The sequence below is a fragment of the Stegodyphus dumicola genome, chromosome 3 (genome assembly GCF_044657685.1).
Source record: "Stegodyphus dumicola isolate Sdum_Otavi_A_Nest chromosome 3, ASM4465768v1".
Classification (NCBI taxonomy): Eukaryota; Metazoa; Arthropoda; class Arachnida; order Araneae; family Eresidae; genus Stegodyphus; species Stegodyphus dumicola.
Genome location: NC_140770.1, coordinates 235,284,027 through 235,303,556, shown reverse-complemented (window position 1 = coordinate 235,303,556; position 19,530 = coordinate 235,284,027). Strand labels below are relative to the sequence as shown.

Here is a 19,530-nt window from a genome sequence, read left to right as displayed (position 1 = left end):
GTAAAAGCAGTCGCAAGGATGAAAGTTTAAGGTGTCCAAAAATCAAAGAAAAATAAACTGTACATTTTAAAAAATAAACTTTTTTAGAAAAATCCCATTGAAAAGGCATTAAGCTCCCTTTGTTAAATAAATTCATATTTAATCGATTTATTGAAACACAAAATTTCTTTTAAGTTCGTAAAATAGCTAAGTGTCTACGTTTCATGACGATGTGAAAATGGAGTGTGTAGAGTAAAATCTCGCTGTCCTATAGCCCATTATGTCTCAAAATGATGCGATTTCGTCACAAAACATAAAATAAAAAAAATTCTAATTCGAATTTCAAAAAAATCTCTTCGAGGTGCACTGGCTTTTGTCTAGATGCACCTATGTACCAAATTTCATAGCCGTGGGTCTATTAGCTTAAGTGCAGTGCGAACGAAAGACACACACACACAAACGCAGCGCAGACAGACTCTTTCTTTTATTATATGTAGAGATTAAGTACAATAAATCATGTATATATTAAACAAGTTCTGTTGAAGTATTTACTATTTTAAATAAGCTGTTGAGAGTATTATATTATATATTATAATAAATACAAAATTTATAAAATTCCTTTTCTATGTAATATTTGTTAAATAACTTTTGTTGTATAGATATTGATTGAATTGCCCTTTGTTCATTTACCGTAATCAGTTTTGTTTCTGTGAATATTTACAATATTTGGCAACAGATTGCATTTTTTTAAGTCTGAAATGCGGCAATGCCATTTTCTGTCACCAGGGCTATTAGAAAAAACAAATGCAGATAGATTTCCTAAATGCATTTGAATATCATATGTTATACTTTGTCATAGGTCCATGAAGTAATCTGAACATTCCATAGATATGTTTCAATATTATACAAAATTTTTTCAAATTCTTGGGTAATCAAGTTTTATTTTATTAAATGCATCATTATGTATTGTTTCATTATTTTTTTTCTCTTTTAAACATCTTTAAGTAAATATTTTATCTTGGATACAGTTCCGTTACAAGGGCCATAAAAGATCACCAAAGTAATTGTTGATGCCATTGATGCCAAGAATAATTATAATAACTGTAACATAAGAAAGGAAGAATAATAGTAAATAAATATGTAAGATTACATTTTTTTATTATAATAATTTATAAAAATGGCTAAATGTAAATGAAAGAAAGCATAACAGTAATTAACTATCTAAGATTATTAATTTAATTTGATGAAAGGTTACTTTCATACATTTTTTTATTATTTTAATTTATAAAAAAAGACTAAACATATGTGAAATTAAACGGGAGACATAAAATTTTTTATATCTTTCAACACTATAGAGAAAATTAAATTTTTTTTTTTTGGCAAACATCTCTAAAGTCAGACAGATAAAAATCGAAATGCTGTCAAGTAGTGCCCCAATGGCATTTATTATGACAATTAGCATTGCCCTACAACTGCTCCATTATTTGTGTATGACACCCAGTTTCGGGGTCCACAAAATTCGGGGTTGCTACGTTTCCTGGAAAAGTGGGAAAAATCAGAGAATTTGAAAATTGGCCAAAAAGTCATAGAATTTAAATATTTTTGACAAAATCTGGAAAAGTCGGGGAGTTTCATATGTCAGTCCCCCAAAAAGCACTTTTCGCACCAACGTTTCTTTAAGAAAGCGGTCATTTTCTTGGGGAATTATGTAATGCACGACCCTCATTTGGACAGCTGGACAGCCAATTTTTACAGTGCCAATTGTCTTTTAGAAAGAAAAAGGCAGCTTCTAGCACCTTTGGTTTCCGGTAGCCTTGAGAACTCAGAGATTCGCATGTGTATGTTGGAACGAAAATAAATCCCAGCCCCATTCTCGTATAAAAGAAAATCTTTTAAGCCTTTTCATCTTTCTTAAATGCTTTATTTGCCATTTTATAGTAAAATAATAAAAAAAAAATATTAAAAAAAATTTGAAAGGTTTCAGATTTTAAATTACGTCCAAAGAGGTGTTTTTTTAATGTTTTGTCAGTTACCTTTATTTATTAAATATCGTGTGCTTTGCACTTAAACCATAAAATTCAGTTCAGTAGCAATGTCGCAAAATAATTTCAAAATGAGCATATCTTTAAAATTTCCGATACACAGTTCCGCATGCTGGAGATAAAAATGTTTCTCCCCCCATTGCTCATTTTGAAATCCTTGAGTTTGTTAATAAAAAATTTCTTAGTTTTACAAAATATGAAATCGATAATAAAAGAAATTCCAAATGGACTTCCAGATGCCCATATTCGCTGTAGAATTACGTCATTCAAAATTGGATGGCTCTATGTACCGTTGTTTTATCACAATGCGAGAAATCTACATACATTTATTCAAATTTTTCATTATTTAATTTCTTCAAATATAATGCAGGACTCTAACGTTTGGTGGTAACAGTTTGAAAAGTGAAACCATTTATAGTGATTCAACGCAAAATAGCAAAACGAAAACAATAGTCCTTCAGTGGCAAAGCCCCTTTGGACTAATAATCAGTCATCTAGCCTAACCATTTAATATATCTATATTCGACAAAGTACCATCAATGTTTTTAATTCAGATTTTAATCTTTAAGTAATTTATTTTAACGTTATTCGTATCATTTAATGTGACTTCTTCCTTCTTTAATGTTAATGTGACTTCTTGCGATTTCTAAATTAATTTAGTATTAGTTAACAATACTTTCGAATTTCAGGCAGTTTTCTCTGGAATACTTGTGATACTAATTCTAGCATACCATTACAAAATTTCTGCACATATTTTTTACTTATATGTGCTGCTAAATAAATATAAAATACTTGAATGTGTTTTAAAATATCATTAAATAGATTTCTTTCTTCCTTTAGCTGCAAAATGTCTACTGAAAAGACATTTTTTAATCCCGATTGGGCTGATTCTAATCTCAAACCTCAGTGGAGAAAAAACTCCTATTATAGTTATAATATTAATGCTTTGGGGATAAATATATAAGTCATATGTAATTGGCAAATTTTTGTGTTTTCAAGTGGTACCATAATTAATTTACTTTCAGCACAGCCAATGCGCACTACACGAATGATAGCTTGGAATTTTCTTGAAACACTCCTGGAAAAATCACGGAATTTCATTCTCTTGTTTAAGTGACAAACCTGAAGACTGCAGTTGTGGTTGACAGTAAAATGCCTCAAAGCCGGCATGGTGCAGTTCATCCGACTTGTATGATTTCCAGCAGTCGTATAAGAAATGCTTCCTTCTGCGATATTTTCATTTATGATGTTCAATAAGGTTTTCACCAAATGATATGGAATAGCAACTAAGAAACATTAATTTGATTTTCTGCGCAAACCGCCGAAATACCATTGTGGTGGAAGAATGTGTCCAATATTATTCTTCCTTATACTAAAAAGGCTTTCATCTGCTTCAATAATTTTGTTACATCCATTGATTTTCAACCTAGACCAAGCAATTAAAGCTGTTCCATGTACCTCATGCATGTAACTGTTAAGGTCTACAGTTATACTGTGGTTTATATTCAGTTAGAGTTTACAAAATTCAATGATGTCATCTTCTGACTCCCAAAACAGATGAACCTAACTGCTGTAAGGAAAAGGATTTATTGTTATTCGAACCAATTTTGACTTCTTAATCCTTTCTTCTCATTACAAGTTTCTTCTCTGCACTTTCGTTATTGATTTACCATTAAAGCATAATTTCATCTCGTGATTGTTCAAACATAATTTTCTATCGTGAATGATGCCTTTTCTTTAAAAAAGTTCTGTTGCAGACTTTTTGTCATTAGACAATTCCCAAATTGTTAGATTTATAGAGTTATCCAAAAAAAAATTAAAAAATTAAACTATTATTTCAATGACTTACAAATGTAAAACTATGTAAATTTACATGGTGTGAAACGCACGTTCGCTAGATTTTGCGCGCAAGTTAAATGGCTGTGTTTACTAGATTTGAAGCTTTTGCACATATATTTTCGTTGCGATTTTTTACGGTCCCTATAACGGAATTGTACCTATCTTGTTATGCAATATGATTCAGAATGGTAGTTTAAGGCAATATGCAACTAGTAGTTACTGGTGGCTGATAGTTTGGCATGTCTTATATGAAGCATATTCCTTCACTGTTTCGGAATCAACTTTAAACTCGGTGCAAATATGTGTATAATAAACAAATGAATGAAATCATTAGAGCTTAGTTCCAGTTTGAATATTTGTCATATTTAATAGTCTAATAGTCAGGTGTATTAGATTTAACAGTTCAGTTAATCAATTGGTTGTGTATTTGTGTATCAAAATTGCTATAAAATATTAAGTTAATTGTGTATGTTATAAAGTTTGTGTTATGTTCTTTTGTTAAACTTCATAAAATAAAATAATTTAAAATAAAAGTAAGCCCATCAAGTTAATATTTTTCTTACAAAATTTAGTCTTGAAAATTCACATTATTATTTATTCTTAGTTTTTGTGTTTTTTATTTTGAGCATAATCTCATAATATGTTAAATATATTAAGTATATTCATTTAAATAAATAATATTGTTTTAAATTGATTGGCTTAAAGAAATAGCACAGACTTTTAGAAAACATGATCTTCGTTATCTAAATTTATTTAAAAGTTGTGAGAAAGCACAATAAATGTTTTCTGATTTTTGTCACATAAGAAGATATAACTGAGAATGAATTTCTTTAAAATGAAGTGTTACAAAGCTATTTACTATTGAAGTGTAATATTATTGAGTAGCGAAAGCAAAATTATATTTTGTTAAATGTTACAGCCATACGGTTAGATGAGGTTTTCCCCCTCATATATACAGTATTTCTGTGTTAAAATGTTGTGCAATAAAATGATCTAAGGGACAGTTAAAAAAGTTTCAGAATTTTGTCTTTAGAAACCAAGAGTTTTATAAATTTAATATTTATATTTTTGTGTACTTCCCAATTTTTTAATCTCGTATTTTGTGTTTTAGAGTTACCGTGCTTCAAAGTTACACTGGTCAGACAGTACCCTGCCAGTTTTATTAGAGCTTGGCCCTGCATCAATAGAGCAGAAAGATGTCACAAGTGGCAGTGTAATTACAGCATATGATTATAAAGACATTGAAAAACTTGTTCTTGTGTCTGACAGAGAGGGTGGTTTTGTTATTGTATGTAGTGAATTTGGTCGGCAAGTAAGTGTTACTGTAAACTAACCTATATAAATGGGATTCTGTATTTGAGCAGAATTTATGATGTATGTTTTCAGAAATATCTTTAAAAAATTTCTTAACTAAAAAATTTAGTTTACCTTCTGAATCATATTTGAATATTTCAGGAAATTAGATTAAGCAATGTTATAGAATGCATGCATTATTTTTGCATGTCGTTAAACTTCTTTCTTTCTTTCTTTTTTTTTCTTTTTTTTTTCTTTTTTTTTTTTAGTACATCACTCACAGTAACTTTTGGAGCAACTCTAAAATTCTGAATGTTAATATTTATTTTTTCTAGTTGTAATAACCATATTTAATTGCATTCTTTTTCTCTTCTTTTTCTTCAATATGAGTGCTTGGCTCTAAATATTTTTATTTTCATAATGGTTATATTGTATAGCACTGATGTTACATAATAGTTTTTAAAAAAAAAGACTCAAATAAAAATATATATCATTCGTTACTGTCAATGAACCATTGAAAGGTCCTCATTTGTGAATGTTGCCCACCTTTCCCATCCTTGCTTCTTGCAGGGCTGGTTGTACATTAGTAATTGCAGCAGCTGTAACTTTCTGTTAATGTTTGGTTTATAAATATATATTCATATGTATGTTTAAATGAGAGGCAAAGATTTACAATATAATTTCTAAATGTGAATGTTTAGCATATTCCTTTCTTTTATTTATTAGTTTTGTTAACTCCATATTATGTATATTTTAGCACTTTTACATATGTGATAAAAGAGATGAGATAATGAAGAAAATTGTTGAAAGTGCATCTAATAATATAGGTGTTTGTATAAAAATTGATAAAGATTCTACAACTACTCAGAAGTTTTGGGAGGAAAGGTTAGGTAAATTTAGGTTAGTAAGTTTTCTTTCTTGTAATGGTTTTGCTCTGTCTTTTAATTTAATTTGTGTTAAGTAATAAGGAATTACTTCTGATCTTTAGAATTCTATCATCTGTATGTCACTTTTAAATTATTTGTACTTTAAGTTTTAAATAACAAAGTGTAGTTAGATGATTTAATCCTTTGTTTGGAGGAAGGGATTTGTTGTTAGTTTTCTGTGAATTCTTCTGTACTTTTAAAAATTCGGTTCTTAAAAAACTGCTGGATGCTAGCTTCTTTAGCTTAGTGTAAATTATAAAAGAAAATTAATGATACATGCTGAATTTATTTGTTCATATTTTGTTCAAAGCTTCATGTGTTCTATTTGTATTTGCGGATGTTCAGGTAATTTTTTGTCATATATAACTTAGGATGCTATTTTTTTAGACTTTGCAGTTTTTCAGTTCTCTATAGGCTTGCAATCAAGCATAATTGTAAAGTAAATATAATTATGTCAAGCATAACTGTAAGAGCAAGTTATTGTTAATGCAATAATTGTTAACGCACTGTTATTGTTAATGCAATAAATAGTTAACTAAATTAATGAAAAGTGTCAGAAATTTTCTTCAGCATTAATAATTTTTATAGCTATTGAAATTTTTTATCTATTGCTTGGTATAATTTTGGGACATTTTATTAGTAATGAATAACAATAAAAATGCACTTTTGTCTGTAAATCTTATAGTATAAGCTTGCTTAATTTATCCTGCAAGAATTCATTAAGATAGGTTTGCTATAACAAATAAGTTCAAACTTGATAGAAATATGCTTTTTTCCTGGACAACCAACTTTTACAAATTTTCAAGCCTTAAGATAGAAGGTAAATTGAATGATTGAAAGATTATTTTGTGGGGTCAGTAATGAGAGGCTTTGTGTTAAAAGCGGCCTTCAAGTCATTAATTCATTAAAAAATAGTGAACATATACTATATCTTAAATGTGATGGTAAGTAGGGCCCCTCACTTAATGAAATATATTTAAGTTTTGATATTGTTAGAACTTATCAGATTGAGTATTAGTAAGATTGCATATCATACTTCTATATTACTTTACTGAAGTTGCAAAACAGAGGATGTAACATTATACAGTTTATTGATTGAACTAGTCACTGAATAAATTTTTAGGTATCTCTTTACTAGCTATGTTCTTTAGTTATGTTGGAAGCTTGTTTTTTTATCAGTTAGCAAATGATATCTTGAAACTACAAAAAACCAGTATTTTGCTTTCACTATGAACACAGTATGATAAAATTTGTTTGGATTATTTATAAAATAGTTAAGCTTACATATATGATAAAAAATAACACAGATCTGTATTTTATTGTAACAAATCACTTATGTCAAGGACTGGTAAATCTCTCATTACAGGCTATTGTTTAAAAGATATAATAAATTATTTTGATGTCATCTAAACACAATGCATTAAATTTATTAAAGCAATATGAGAAGAGTTGTTAAAGCATTAAGTTTATTAAAGCAATATTATTAACCTTTTAACTGTCATGCCCGAAATAATCTCAGGCACAGCACTGGTATTCCAAAATGTCATGCCCGAATATTACTCTGGCTAATTTTTTTTTTTTTTTTTTTTTTTTTTTTTTTTTGTTTTTTGAGTGCATCATATTGTTATACGTGAATATATATCGTGAGAAGCGTATTTCGGCTTCAATTCAACAGATGGCAGCATTTGACTGAAGGTTTCAAAGGATAGAGGATAAAGTTCAAAGTGCACAGCATTTTTTAAAAATTTTTAGATAATTAATTAGAATAAAAAAATTGACAATTTATACACCCAAATCATTAAAATAACTTGACAATTAAAAGGTTAAAGTAATTAGAGGAATAAATTATTCAGTCAACCCAATATTGATTCAGGAGCCTTGGTTTGCTTTTGGATGACCTGTGCTGATTCAAGAGGTGCATTAGCTTTTTGGGTATGTGATTCCAATGTATGGTTTCATTGGCTGTAGTAAGCTAAGGCATCAGCAGCTTGTTTACAGTCATTCTCAATGTCACTTCCATTGGCTAAGTTTCTGAAAGTTTAAGGAACGTTGCGGCGCGCAATGAACTGGAAGTTGATCTGTCAGCACTATCCTTCAGGGCAGATGTTTTTATTTTATTCGGCTTATAATTCCTTACTAAATGTAGTATTTCATCTCGATGTGCTCCGTCTTTGATATGATTTAAATCAAAATCCTCGTCATTATAAATATCACGAATACACATCAAATAGTTTTCTGGTTGCAATTTTCTAATATCGACTGTGCATAATGTATGCTTTACGCATGCATGCGTTGAAAGAAATGTTTAATAAAGTAAATAAATAAAAATATTAAGCTTTTTTGTAAAAAGGAAGTATTGTAGTCGCGAAAAGTTTCAGGCTGCATATTTCAACTAAAATATCCATTTTGACCGCTATCGAATGCAATTTAACGGTGTTTTTACATGATAACTGTACATAAGGACAGAATAAAATACTCTTTTCCTTCAAAAAAATTATAAAGCTGCTTTAAAATTAATTCTGAAGAGAATTTTTCGTGGTGTCTGTACGAACGTATCTCGCATAACTCAAAAACGAGTAGCCTCAGGACGTTGAAATTTTGTATATAGGACTGCTATAACATGTAGATGTGCACCTCGTATTTTGGTTGCAATCGGCCGCACCAAACGTATATAAATATATTTATATATATATCCACTCTGTTACCCGGCTCAGTGATCTCAGTTTCTTTACTCTTATATGTTTGTAAATTGTACATTTTTGCTTTAAAAATGATTGTATTATGTTGTTTTTATCTTCCGGTTAAGGTTTTTATGCCTTTACTAAATCTGTATGCAATATTTTTAGAATTATCAACAATTTTAAAGTTGTCTAAGTGCCGCTAAGCCTTTTTTTAATGGCGGCCATTGATGTTTATATTTGAAACAGGATACTAGTGGCTTTGTTGCCAATCTAGAGAAACTTAGCTTCGCAACAACAAAGATAACACATTCATTTATTATTGCCAATTAAATCATGCTTTATTCTTTCTGGAATTTTTTCGAGGAAATAAGTGTTTAAGATTTACTTCGTAATTTTTAATATAGATATTTTGAGTTTTTATGTATTTTTGCCTTCTCGTGAAGTGAGAAATGAATTAATTAAATGAGAAATACTCAATTATCTGTGAAAAACTGTTTCTTTTTTGTTTTGTTTGCTTAATTTCTTTTATACATCATTCTAGCTTTATTATAGTATTTGAAAAGAACATATGGCAACGATTAGATATTTCTATTCTTTAAATGATATAAATTTTGTGCATTATGAGTTATAATATGAACGGAATATATAAGTTAACTGTTATATAATTATTGGATTATATAACAGTTAACTTAGTTTCCGTTATGTGATTATTATATGAGTTAACTGTTATATAAATATTAATACTGTTAAGTGAATCTAGCGCCAGAGTGTCGCTATGGTAAACAAATACTAGAGTGAATTTTAAAGAATGCATTTATTCTATTGTGGTTTATGCGCTGTTGGCGAAGTAGATTTAATTCAATCCAATAAGTTTAAATGAAATTCAAGAAAAAATGCGTATAATTTAATATTCCGTACAAGGAAGTCATGTGGTGTACACATCAGATTTTTTTCTGTAAATTTTGATATCCTTTAGATCATAATGGCTCTTTATTTCATAAATTACGGTTCAATTTTATAATTTCTGCATGCCATCTTACCAGATTTAAACTGATGATCTATAATCCGGAAAAACCGATAATCTGAGTCTGGATTAAGGACTTATGACTGTATAAGTATTGCATTGAGCTGTTAAATATTTGCATAGTCGCCTGTAGTAATGGCAACCGCCGGCAATAAAAGGAGGTGCTTTCCTTAGTGGCACCGCAGTTCCTTTTAGTTCGAGCCAGAAGAGACCTGCCCGGGGAGAAGCCAGGGGATGAGAGATTCCGGTTTCCGCCCTGTTCCGGTTCCCGTCTTGTTGCGGATCCAGTCCTGTTCCGGTTCCCGTCTTGTTCCAGTCCAGTTCCGGTCCTGATCCAGTCCTATTCCAGTTCCAGCCTGGCCGTTTAAGTCCAAAACACGTAGGAGCGGATGTCTGAATTCAGCGAAATGGAGATATAAGCCGAAAGGGCTAGATGGATTCTGTCTTTTAAGGGAAAGTGTTCTTCACCGTGCCGGCATAGCTGTTACTTTAAAGCACTTTGAAGTTTTTCCACCCAAGATGTTAAGTTTTTGTTTGTGATGTTAAGTTTTCATCAGTGTTGAAGTTCCAGTTAAATAAACCTCTAAGTTTTAGACAAGGTTTTTGTGTTCTTCAGAAAATTTTAGATTCGAAGTCAGATACAGCACATAGGATTATCATCGAAAAATCAACATTTGGCATCAAGCGACAGGATATTGTCTGCAAGGTAAGCGACTTTTTTATTTTTGAATCATGGAAGCTTTAAAATTAGCAAGAACTCAATATAGAAGACTATTCAGTAAAGCGTGTAATGAATTTGACAATGAAGAAACTAAATTTAATCAGGAAGAAAAATTAATTAAAATAAAAGTTATTGCCGAGAAAGCTAAAGTTTTGTTTGATACTGAAATGAAAATACGAGAATTAATGTTTAAAGAAATTACAGATGAGACTTTACTTATTAAAGAAATAGATAAATCTGAATTATATTTTGATAGGTGGAGACTTCTGGAAAGTAAAGTAAAAGATCTTACTTCTGGAACCCCGAATGTAACTTTAATTGATCCGTCCTTTGTTCAGAATAAAATGTTACATTATCCGAAGATTAAATTGCCTATCTTTGACGGCAACGTGAAGAAATGGCTAGGATTTTGGGGGCAATTCCAAAAGATTGATAAAGATCCTATATTAGATAATAATGATAAATTTGCTTATTTAGCACAGGCTATGGAGAAGAATTCTCCTGCAGAGGAAATAGTTAAAAGCTTTCCGCCAACTGGCGATAGTTACAAGAGCGCAATCGAAGCATTGCAGACGCGTTTTGGTAACAAAGAATTACTAACGGAGATTTATATTCGTGATTTGCTAACCCTTGTTATTCAAAAACAAGGTACGCACTCTTTGCGGAAATTATACGATGAACTGGAATCTAATCTAAAAGCCTTGGAGATATTGGGAATAAATAGAGGCAAATATTGCGCGATATTATATCCACTGGTAAAATCAGCATTGCCGAATGAAGTCTTAAAAACGTGGGAGAGACTTAGGTTTTCGCGTAAAGGATCAGAATGTTTAACCGGCGAAAACGCCGAGTTAAGAGAAAGGGAATCTGACCTTGAGCGCCTTTTATGTTTCTTGCGCGGTGAAGTTGAAAGTGAGGAAAGAATTTCTTTAGCAGCTAAATCTTTCAATGTTTTCGATCAATTGGCTCACGGTAATAAGAAAGGGAATTCGGGTTTAAAGATAAGAGAACCTCACTTAAAACCTACGGCAGCTGAACTGTTTACTTCTTCTAATGAAGCTAGAAAAGGCTGCATATTTTGTTCCAGTATAAATCATGGTTCTGCGGAATGTTTTCAGGCGCGTAACTTATCATTGTCAGAAAGAGAAGTTTTGGTCCAAAGGACACGCTGTTGTTATCTGTGTCTGAAATCTGGACATTCTGTCAGGAGGTGTAGATTAAAAACAGCTTGTTTTACATGTGGCAAAAGGCATCATATTTTTCTATGTAAGGGCCATTCACAAATGAGTGAGACAAGGGCAACGGAACAGCCTCCAAATCAGGCTGAAACACTCGCCAACATTTCTTCAAGGTCTCCTAAAGTTTTGCTGCAAACAATAAGAGTAATAATTAAAGGAGATAAAAAATCTCGTTCGGCTCGAGCTATAATTGATACTGGTTCTCAAAGGTCGTATATTCTGCAAAGCGCAGCTCAAGATATGGGTTACAGGTATACGGTAAAGGAATACCTTAGCCACGCATTATTTGGCGGTACAACGACCAGTTTGTGTGAACATAAAGTCTATAAAATTCATTTATCTAATATGTCTGGCTCGTACAGTTGTAATTTTGATGCGTTAAGTCAGCCTGTTATTTGTAATAGTATACCTTCTATTGGACAAGGAATATGGCTTAAAGAGCTTGCTGACTGTGGAATAAGTTTAACAGATCGTTTAGAAGGACCCATAGAAATTTTAATAGGAGCCGATGTTGCAGGACGATTATTAACGGGGAATCGTAAACAAATTTCAAACGGTCTTGTAGCTATTGAGACAAAGTTAGGATGGACGGTTATGGGAAAAACCGGGGAGTTGAATAGTGAAGGTTCAACATTCTTAGTTACATCAATGTTGAATAAAGAGGCTTGTATTTCTGATTTATGGGCCCTCGACTCGCTTGGTATTACGGACCCATCCGAACAAAAGACTAAATTGGAATTGTATGAGGCTACCAGGCAACATTTTCTTGATACTGTAAAAATAGAAGATGACCGCTTTGTAGTGTCTTTGCCTTGGTTGGAAGGGCACCCTGTCGGATAATTTTGAGTTATCGCTTAAAAGGTTGCACGGTACGATTAGGCAACTTGAAATAGATAATCTTCGCCAAGAGTATGAAAATATATTCCAAGAATGGCTCAAAGAGGGCATAATAGAGGAAGTACCCGTAAATGAATTAGATTTATCCCATCATTATTTGCCACATAGACATGTTGTTAAGGAACATAGTACTACGAAGTTACGGCCAGTATTTGACGCTTCGTCTAAAGCAAAGGGTTTTCCGAGTCTCAACGATTGTCTTGAAAAGGGATTAAGCCTTATTTCATTTATTCCTACAATCTTAAATAGATTTCACCAAGAAAAAATAGGGGTGATTTCTGATATTCGTAAGGCCTTTCTACAAATTGGCCTGAATTCTAGTGACAGAAACTTCCTCCGATTTCTTTGGATAAAGGGTGAAGATGGCTTGAAGCATTTTCGTCATTGTCGAGTCGTATTTGGTGTAACTAGTAGTCCATTTTTACTTGGAGCTGTTATTCAATATCACTTAAATTCAATTTTGGAGAAAAATGATGCAGATGTAAAATATTCTTCCAACATTATTGTTAAATTAATGAATAGTTTCTATGTTGATAACTGTGTAACAAGTGTCGGAAGTGAAGATGAATTAAAGCGCTTCATGAAAGTATCTTCAGATGTTATGGCAGAACGAAAATTTGAATTACGGGGTTGGGAATATACCGACTGTAGTTTAGAAACAGAAACTATTGCGAATGTATTAGGTTTGTTATGGGAAAGACAAGGCAATACTCTTCAAATAAATGTTGCTAATTTACAAAATCTTTGTTTCAAGAAAGTTACGAAAAGAAGTATTTTGGCAATAGCCCATAAAGTATTTCACCCCATCGGTATAACATGTCCAGTCCTTATATTACCTAAGATGTTATTACAGCGTACATGGGAAACAAAAGTAAAATGGGACGAAGAAGTTAACACCGAAATTAAAAGTAAATTTTTGAAATGGGTAAAAGACATTTCTCTTTTGAAAAACATTAAAATTCCAAGGTGGATACGATATCAGCCAAAACAGTGTTCAATCCATGTTTTTTGTGACGCCAGTCAAGCAGCGTATGTGGCAGTAGTTTTTATTCGTGTAGAAGAACCTGAATCAGTTAAAGTACAGTTGCTTCAGGCTAGGTCTAGAGTTTCCCCTTGTGGTAAAAAGGAAACTACTATTGTAAGATTAGAATTGTTAGCAGCAACTATTGCATCTCGTCTTGCTGCAGACATTCTAAAAGACTTTGAGGCCAGAAGTATATTTTTCTGGACAGATTCAACTACTGTCCTTGCATGGATAAAAAGGGAAGAACAATGGGGGACATTTGTAGAAAATAGAGTACAGGAAATAAGGCTTTTGACATGTGTGGAGGATTGGAGGCATATACCTGGTCACCTTAACCCTGCAGATCTTCCAAGTAGAGGGTGTTCAGTTCGCCAACTCTCCCGGTCAAAATGGTGGGAGGGTCCGAGCTGGCTTTTAAAATCGCAAAAAAATTGGCCGAGTGCCGAATTTATAACTGATGAAGCGGAAATAGCCAGCGAGAAAAAAAAGGCAGTGGTTTCATCTCTAGTGTCTACTGAAAGGTTTAGTTTGAGTGAGCGATTTTCTAGCTATCGAAAAACAGAGTTGTTGGTTGGATTCAACGATTTTTCTTTAATTGCAGAAATAAGAAAAAAAGGAAAGGTGAACTCACTGTTGATGAAATCGATTTTGCAGAAAAGGTTGCTATTCGCTTGATTCAATCGGAATCGTTTCAGGATATAGAAGACGCACGCTTACAAGCTCTTAGTCCATTTTATGATGCGGGAATTGTAAGAATTAAAACTGGTGCGTTTCGAAGAGATGACACGTTAGAGTTTAGAACACCTATAATATTACCAGGAGAACATCCAGTAGTTAGGAATTTAATTATGGAAGAACATAAAAAGAAAGGACATGCAGGTGTACAATATATACTGAATACCTTAAGGGAAAGGTTTTGGTTGTTATCTGGCAGAAGAACGGTGCGTTCTGTTTTGAGTAAATGCATTACTTGCAAGAGATATTCTGCTGCACCTGTTGACCACATATCAGCCCCACCGCCAATAGAGCGAGTAAATGATTCAGCAGTATTTCAAGTAACGGGTATAGACCTTTGTGGTTCTTTATTGTTGAGAAACAAAGAAAAGGCATGGATTTGTGTTTTTACATGCGCCGTTTATAGAGCGGTCCATTTGGAGTTGCTGACTTCTCTATCTACAGAAGTGTTTCTTCAGGCTTTTCATCGGTTCGTGTCACGAAGAGGTAAACCCACAACTGTGTACAGTGATAATGGAACTAATTTTGTAGGAGCTTCAAATGCATTTAAATTAATAGATTTTGAACAAATTAATCGGCAGGCAGCCAATGAGCGGATAACATGGAAATTTATTCCCCCTGGTGCTCCATGGTGGGGTGGTTGGTGGGAACGTCTGATCGGAATGATGAAGCAAGTCCTTAAAAAAGTTCTTAAACATGCTTGTTTAAATTATGAAGAAATGTACATGATACTGTGTGACTGTGAAGCGATTCTTAATGACCGACCGTTGACAGTAATTCCTTCCGATCCTGAATTTAAAGCTTTAACTCCTGCCGACTTTTTAAAAGAAATTAGAACTAGTAGTTTGCGGGATATAAAATACGGTATTAAATCAAGTAATTTACAAAGAAGATTTCAGTATATTCAAACTGTACGAGAAGCATTTAAAAATAGATTTCGTAAAGAATATTTGGGAATTCTCAAGGTTTCGCATAAAAGAGCTGAAAGGAAAGTTACTATTAAATTAGATGATATTGTTTTGATCGGTAGTAGTGACAAAAGACTTTTTTGGCAACTTGGTCGTGTCATAGAACTACTTCCAGGACCTGATGGAATAAATCGACTTGCAAGAGTAAAGACCCGAAATGGAATCTTGCTTAGAGTAGTTCGAACTCTGTATCCTTTAGAGGTAGCGCAAAATGATGTACCCGTGAAGCTGCAGAATGAAAAACAAGATTCGTTGTCTGAACTTAAACTCAACATAGATGATAAATCTGTCAGGCCTGTAACACGATCTGGTAGAACTGTAACTCCGCCGGACAGACTGGCATATTAAGGCTTTTTGGCATTGTTTTACTTTGATGTGAAAGTTCACTTTTTTTTTCCTTTTTTTTTTTTTTTTCCCCTTAGGTGGAAGGATGTTAAATATTTGCATAGTCGCCTGTAGTAACGGCAACCGCCGGCAATAAAAGGAGGTGCTTTCCTTAGTGGCACCGCAGTTCCTTTTAGTTCGAGCCAGAAGAGACCTGCCCGGGGAGAAGCCAGGGGATGAGAGATTCCGGTTTCCGCCCTGTTCCGGTTCCCGTCTTGTTGCGGATCCAGTCCTGTTCCGGTTCCCGTCTTGTTCCAGTCCAGTTCCGGTCCTGATCCAGTCCTATTCCAGTTCCAGCCTGGCCGTTTAAGTCCAAAACACGTAGGAGCGGATGTCTGAATTCAGCGAAATGGAGATATAAGCCGAAAGGGCTAGATGGATTCTGTCTTTTAAGGGAAAGTGTTCTTCACCGTGCCGGCATAGCTGTTACTTTAAAGCACTTTGAAGTTTTTCCACCCAAGATGTTAAGTTTTTGTTTGTGATGTTAAGTTTTCATCAGTGTTGAAGTTCCAGTTAAATAAACCTTTAAGTTTTAGACAAGGTTTTTGTGTTCTTCAGAAAATTTTAGATTCGAAGTCAGACACAGCACATAGGATTATCATCGAAAAATAAACGTGACTTCTCAAATAATGACAAAAATTGCTGTGTGTTCTTCGCATTAATTTTGGAGTGAAGTTAATTTTCTTGAGCAAAAGAAAAAAGACGAAGGGAGCAAAATATAAAATATACATTTTAAATAAATCTTTACTGTAGTCATCATATGAATTTGAAAGAAATCTGGCCACAGTTAGGAATTTAAAGGCATATTGATATTTAAAAAATCAATGAATGACTGTTAGGAAAATTGTATATCATTCTAAATATATATTGTGCTTTTGTTATGCTACTTTCTCTCAGCATTACCTGAATGAGGTAGATAGCACAGATTAGTAAAAAATCTGATTATGACTCATCTCTCATTCTCCTTCATTTGTATCTATCTATATTATTTTTGTTTCATAACATCATGTTATTATTTTTAATAATTGTTTCTTAAAATAAGTTATCTTTTGTAATATTAAGCATTGATTACTACATTAAAATACTACAAAATTTCATACATTTGCATATTTTATATGGGACTTTGAATGATGAATGAATTATGCACCAAAAGTGAATAATTCATCTCAGGAATTCAGAAGCTAACAGCATTAGTTTTTCATGTCTTTTTCCATGTGACATAAATGAAGTTTAATTCTATTAAAGTACTGTGTGAAAGTATTGTTCAAAACAGATAACCTTCACATAATTTGATATTAAAAAAATTACTTACCTGGCTATTGTTAATTTCTGTATGATATTTTAACACTTTATTTTTTTAAATTTTAGTTTTTTAGGAATTTCATATTGGAAAGATTTTAATGTTGAGTTTATAAAACAATGTGTTAGTCAATTATTCTTTTATGACACATATTTTATTTTATTGTAAAAAATTTTTATCATTTGGAGTGAAATTATAATTGATTGCTTGACTAGGATAGTAAAATTGAAACTCAAATTTCTTTTCTAGTTCAGATGAAGCTATAACATCAGTATGTGACTTTACTGTTCATAAGGAATCTCGGAGGTATAATGTAAGCAAGTTTTCATTTTATTTTCAGTATTTTTACTATTTTTGTAATGTACTTAATATGCTTTTATTTGTTGATTTTAAATGATTGATTCATGTAGATGATTTTCTTCATGTATGGCAGTGCTATAAAACCTTCTAAAATTTATGTAAAAATTTTCAAGGTCTTGCAGAAATTATGGGGATATTAATGATTTTCAATTGCATTCTAAATTTTCTTTTTTAATCTGAATAGCTTGGAATAAGTGTTCCCTCCCCCCACAAAGGCATTATTTCTAGGGCATTTGATTATGCACACTGGTAAATGCTAGAATAAAAACAAAATTTCTAGCTCCACTGACTGCACATTTTTTAATCTGAAATAAATCAGAAAAATTCTAAAAGAAATGTTTTGTTAATCCACATTACCAATTTTAATCAATAGTTTTAATGTAGTCCAATGTTAATATTTTGTTTTAAACATTATCTGTTTTTTTTGTGGGGGGGGGAGAGCAATAGGTAAGTATATGATATTGTCTTAAAGTTTAACATAAATATAATGCTGATTTTCATATGATTACCTGTCCTTGAACCTTCAGATCCACCTAATGATTGTTTTAGAAAGATATAAATCTGGTGCAAGAGAATCATAGTTATCAGTAAGACTGTTTTGTGCTGTCATCATCAGTAAAGTCCAAAATTTATGTGAATTCAGTGAAGGACAAGTCATCATGGCCTGACACCTGTAAAAGGATCATTTTATCAACCAAGCTGGTTGAGTGTTTGCGTGCTGTTGTATTTAGCGTCTACAGCATTACAGCATATGAAATACACAGCACCAGTTGCCAAGATGTTCTTAGTTCATGCCTTATCAGTTTTCTAAAGTTCAGTTGGCATGTTCCATAGCAGCCTGATTTTAAGCAGGGCAAAATATTAAAACCAATGCACATAATTCAGCAGACAGTGTTAGATGTGAAACATTGGTACTGCATTAAAAGGTTCATTTGTTAACCCATTGCCATTGTTGTTTACACTTGCAGTGGTCTTGGGAGCATCATCATTGGGCCACTGATCTCTGGAAATGAGTTGTCTGATTAGATGAAACTCAGCTATTTTTGCATCATGTCAATAGCAGAGTCAGAATTCGTTGGTTTGTGTAAGAATAGCTATATGACAGGTATAGGTTATTGCAGATGAATTACATTCATTCAGTGGCTGTGTTTTCACAAACAGCGATGGACTGTTCCACAACTGTTTGCAAACAGCACCTTCTGCCAAAAGATTATAATAAGGGTAATGCCTTCTGCCAAAAGATTATATCTCCTGGGGTTTCAGAGAACATGCCTCAGCCTGCTTTCCTGGTGACCTAATTCCTCAGATCTCAATCCAGTTTAACATCTGTGGTGTATCATCATAGCTCAGAGGGTCATTATCCTCTGAGCTCATGATCCATCATCGTGTAATTTATGTGGACTAATAGGCTTGTTACTTAAAAGGAATACTTTGGCTGCAGACACATACCAGGAGTTCGGTGAATTCATATCTGCACATATCGAAGCTGTTGTGTGAGCTCAAAGTGGACCAACAAGGTTTTAGATAGGTGATGCTAATGTTTCAGCTCTTCATTGTGTATATGCACACACATAAGATAAAAAATATGTAAATTAAATTCTAACATCAATTTTCAATTGTTCCTTAACTCTGTATTTTAATTTGGGTAATTTACTACTACTTGGGGCTTTTGTGTTTTTTCGTGATGTGTAAGACAGATGTAAATCATTTGCTTCATAGAACGTGTTCCACAAAAGCAAGGTATCACTTGAATCTTTTTCTCATAATTAACCAGCTAATGGTTGATAATGTTAACCTTGATTTCAAAGTAGTGTCTTCTTTGTACATAGTTAAATTACTATAATTATGTTTAAAAATTCTGGGTCAAATGACGGTTTGCAGATTTGTGATACTTAATATTGAATAAAAAATTAGACAGTGAATTCAATAGACTATCATTTTGTATTGATTTTCAGTTAATATTTATAAAAAGAAATTTCAGCCTGAATTTGATTTGTCTGATGTTAACTACATACAATAACACATAATACTATGATAGTGTTAGTAGCATATTTAATTAATTTTTTTTAATATTGTAAAATATGTGTGACTAAATAGTAAAGTTTGGGTTTTCCAGCAT

General features: G+C 32.4%; 1 protein-coding gene across 2 annotated transcripts in view; it reads left to right on the top strand.

The window, feature by feature from the left end:
• Positions 1–19,530, top strand: part of Rme-8 (receptor mediated endocytosis 8) — a 196,094-nt gene that overhangs the window by 27,540 nt on the left and 149,024 nt on the right. For both annotated transcript variants that reach the window (XM_085813925.1, XM_085813926.1), the window contains exons 6-8: positions 4,972–5,172; positions 5,911–6,053; positions 17,301–17,364. In XM_085813925.1, coding sequence (XP_085670051.1) covers positions 4,972–5,172; positions 5,911–6,053; positions 17,301–17,364 — 408 coding nt within the window. The remainder of the gene's footprint in view (positions 1–4,971; positions 5,173–5,910; positions 6,054–17,300; positions 17,365–19,530) is intronic.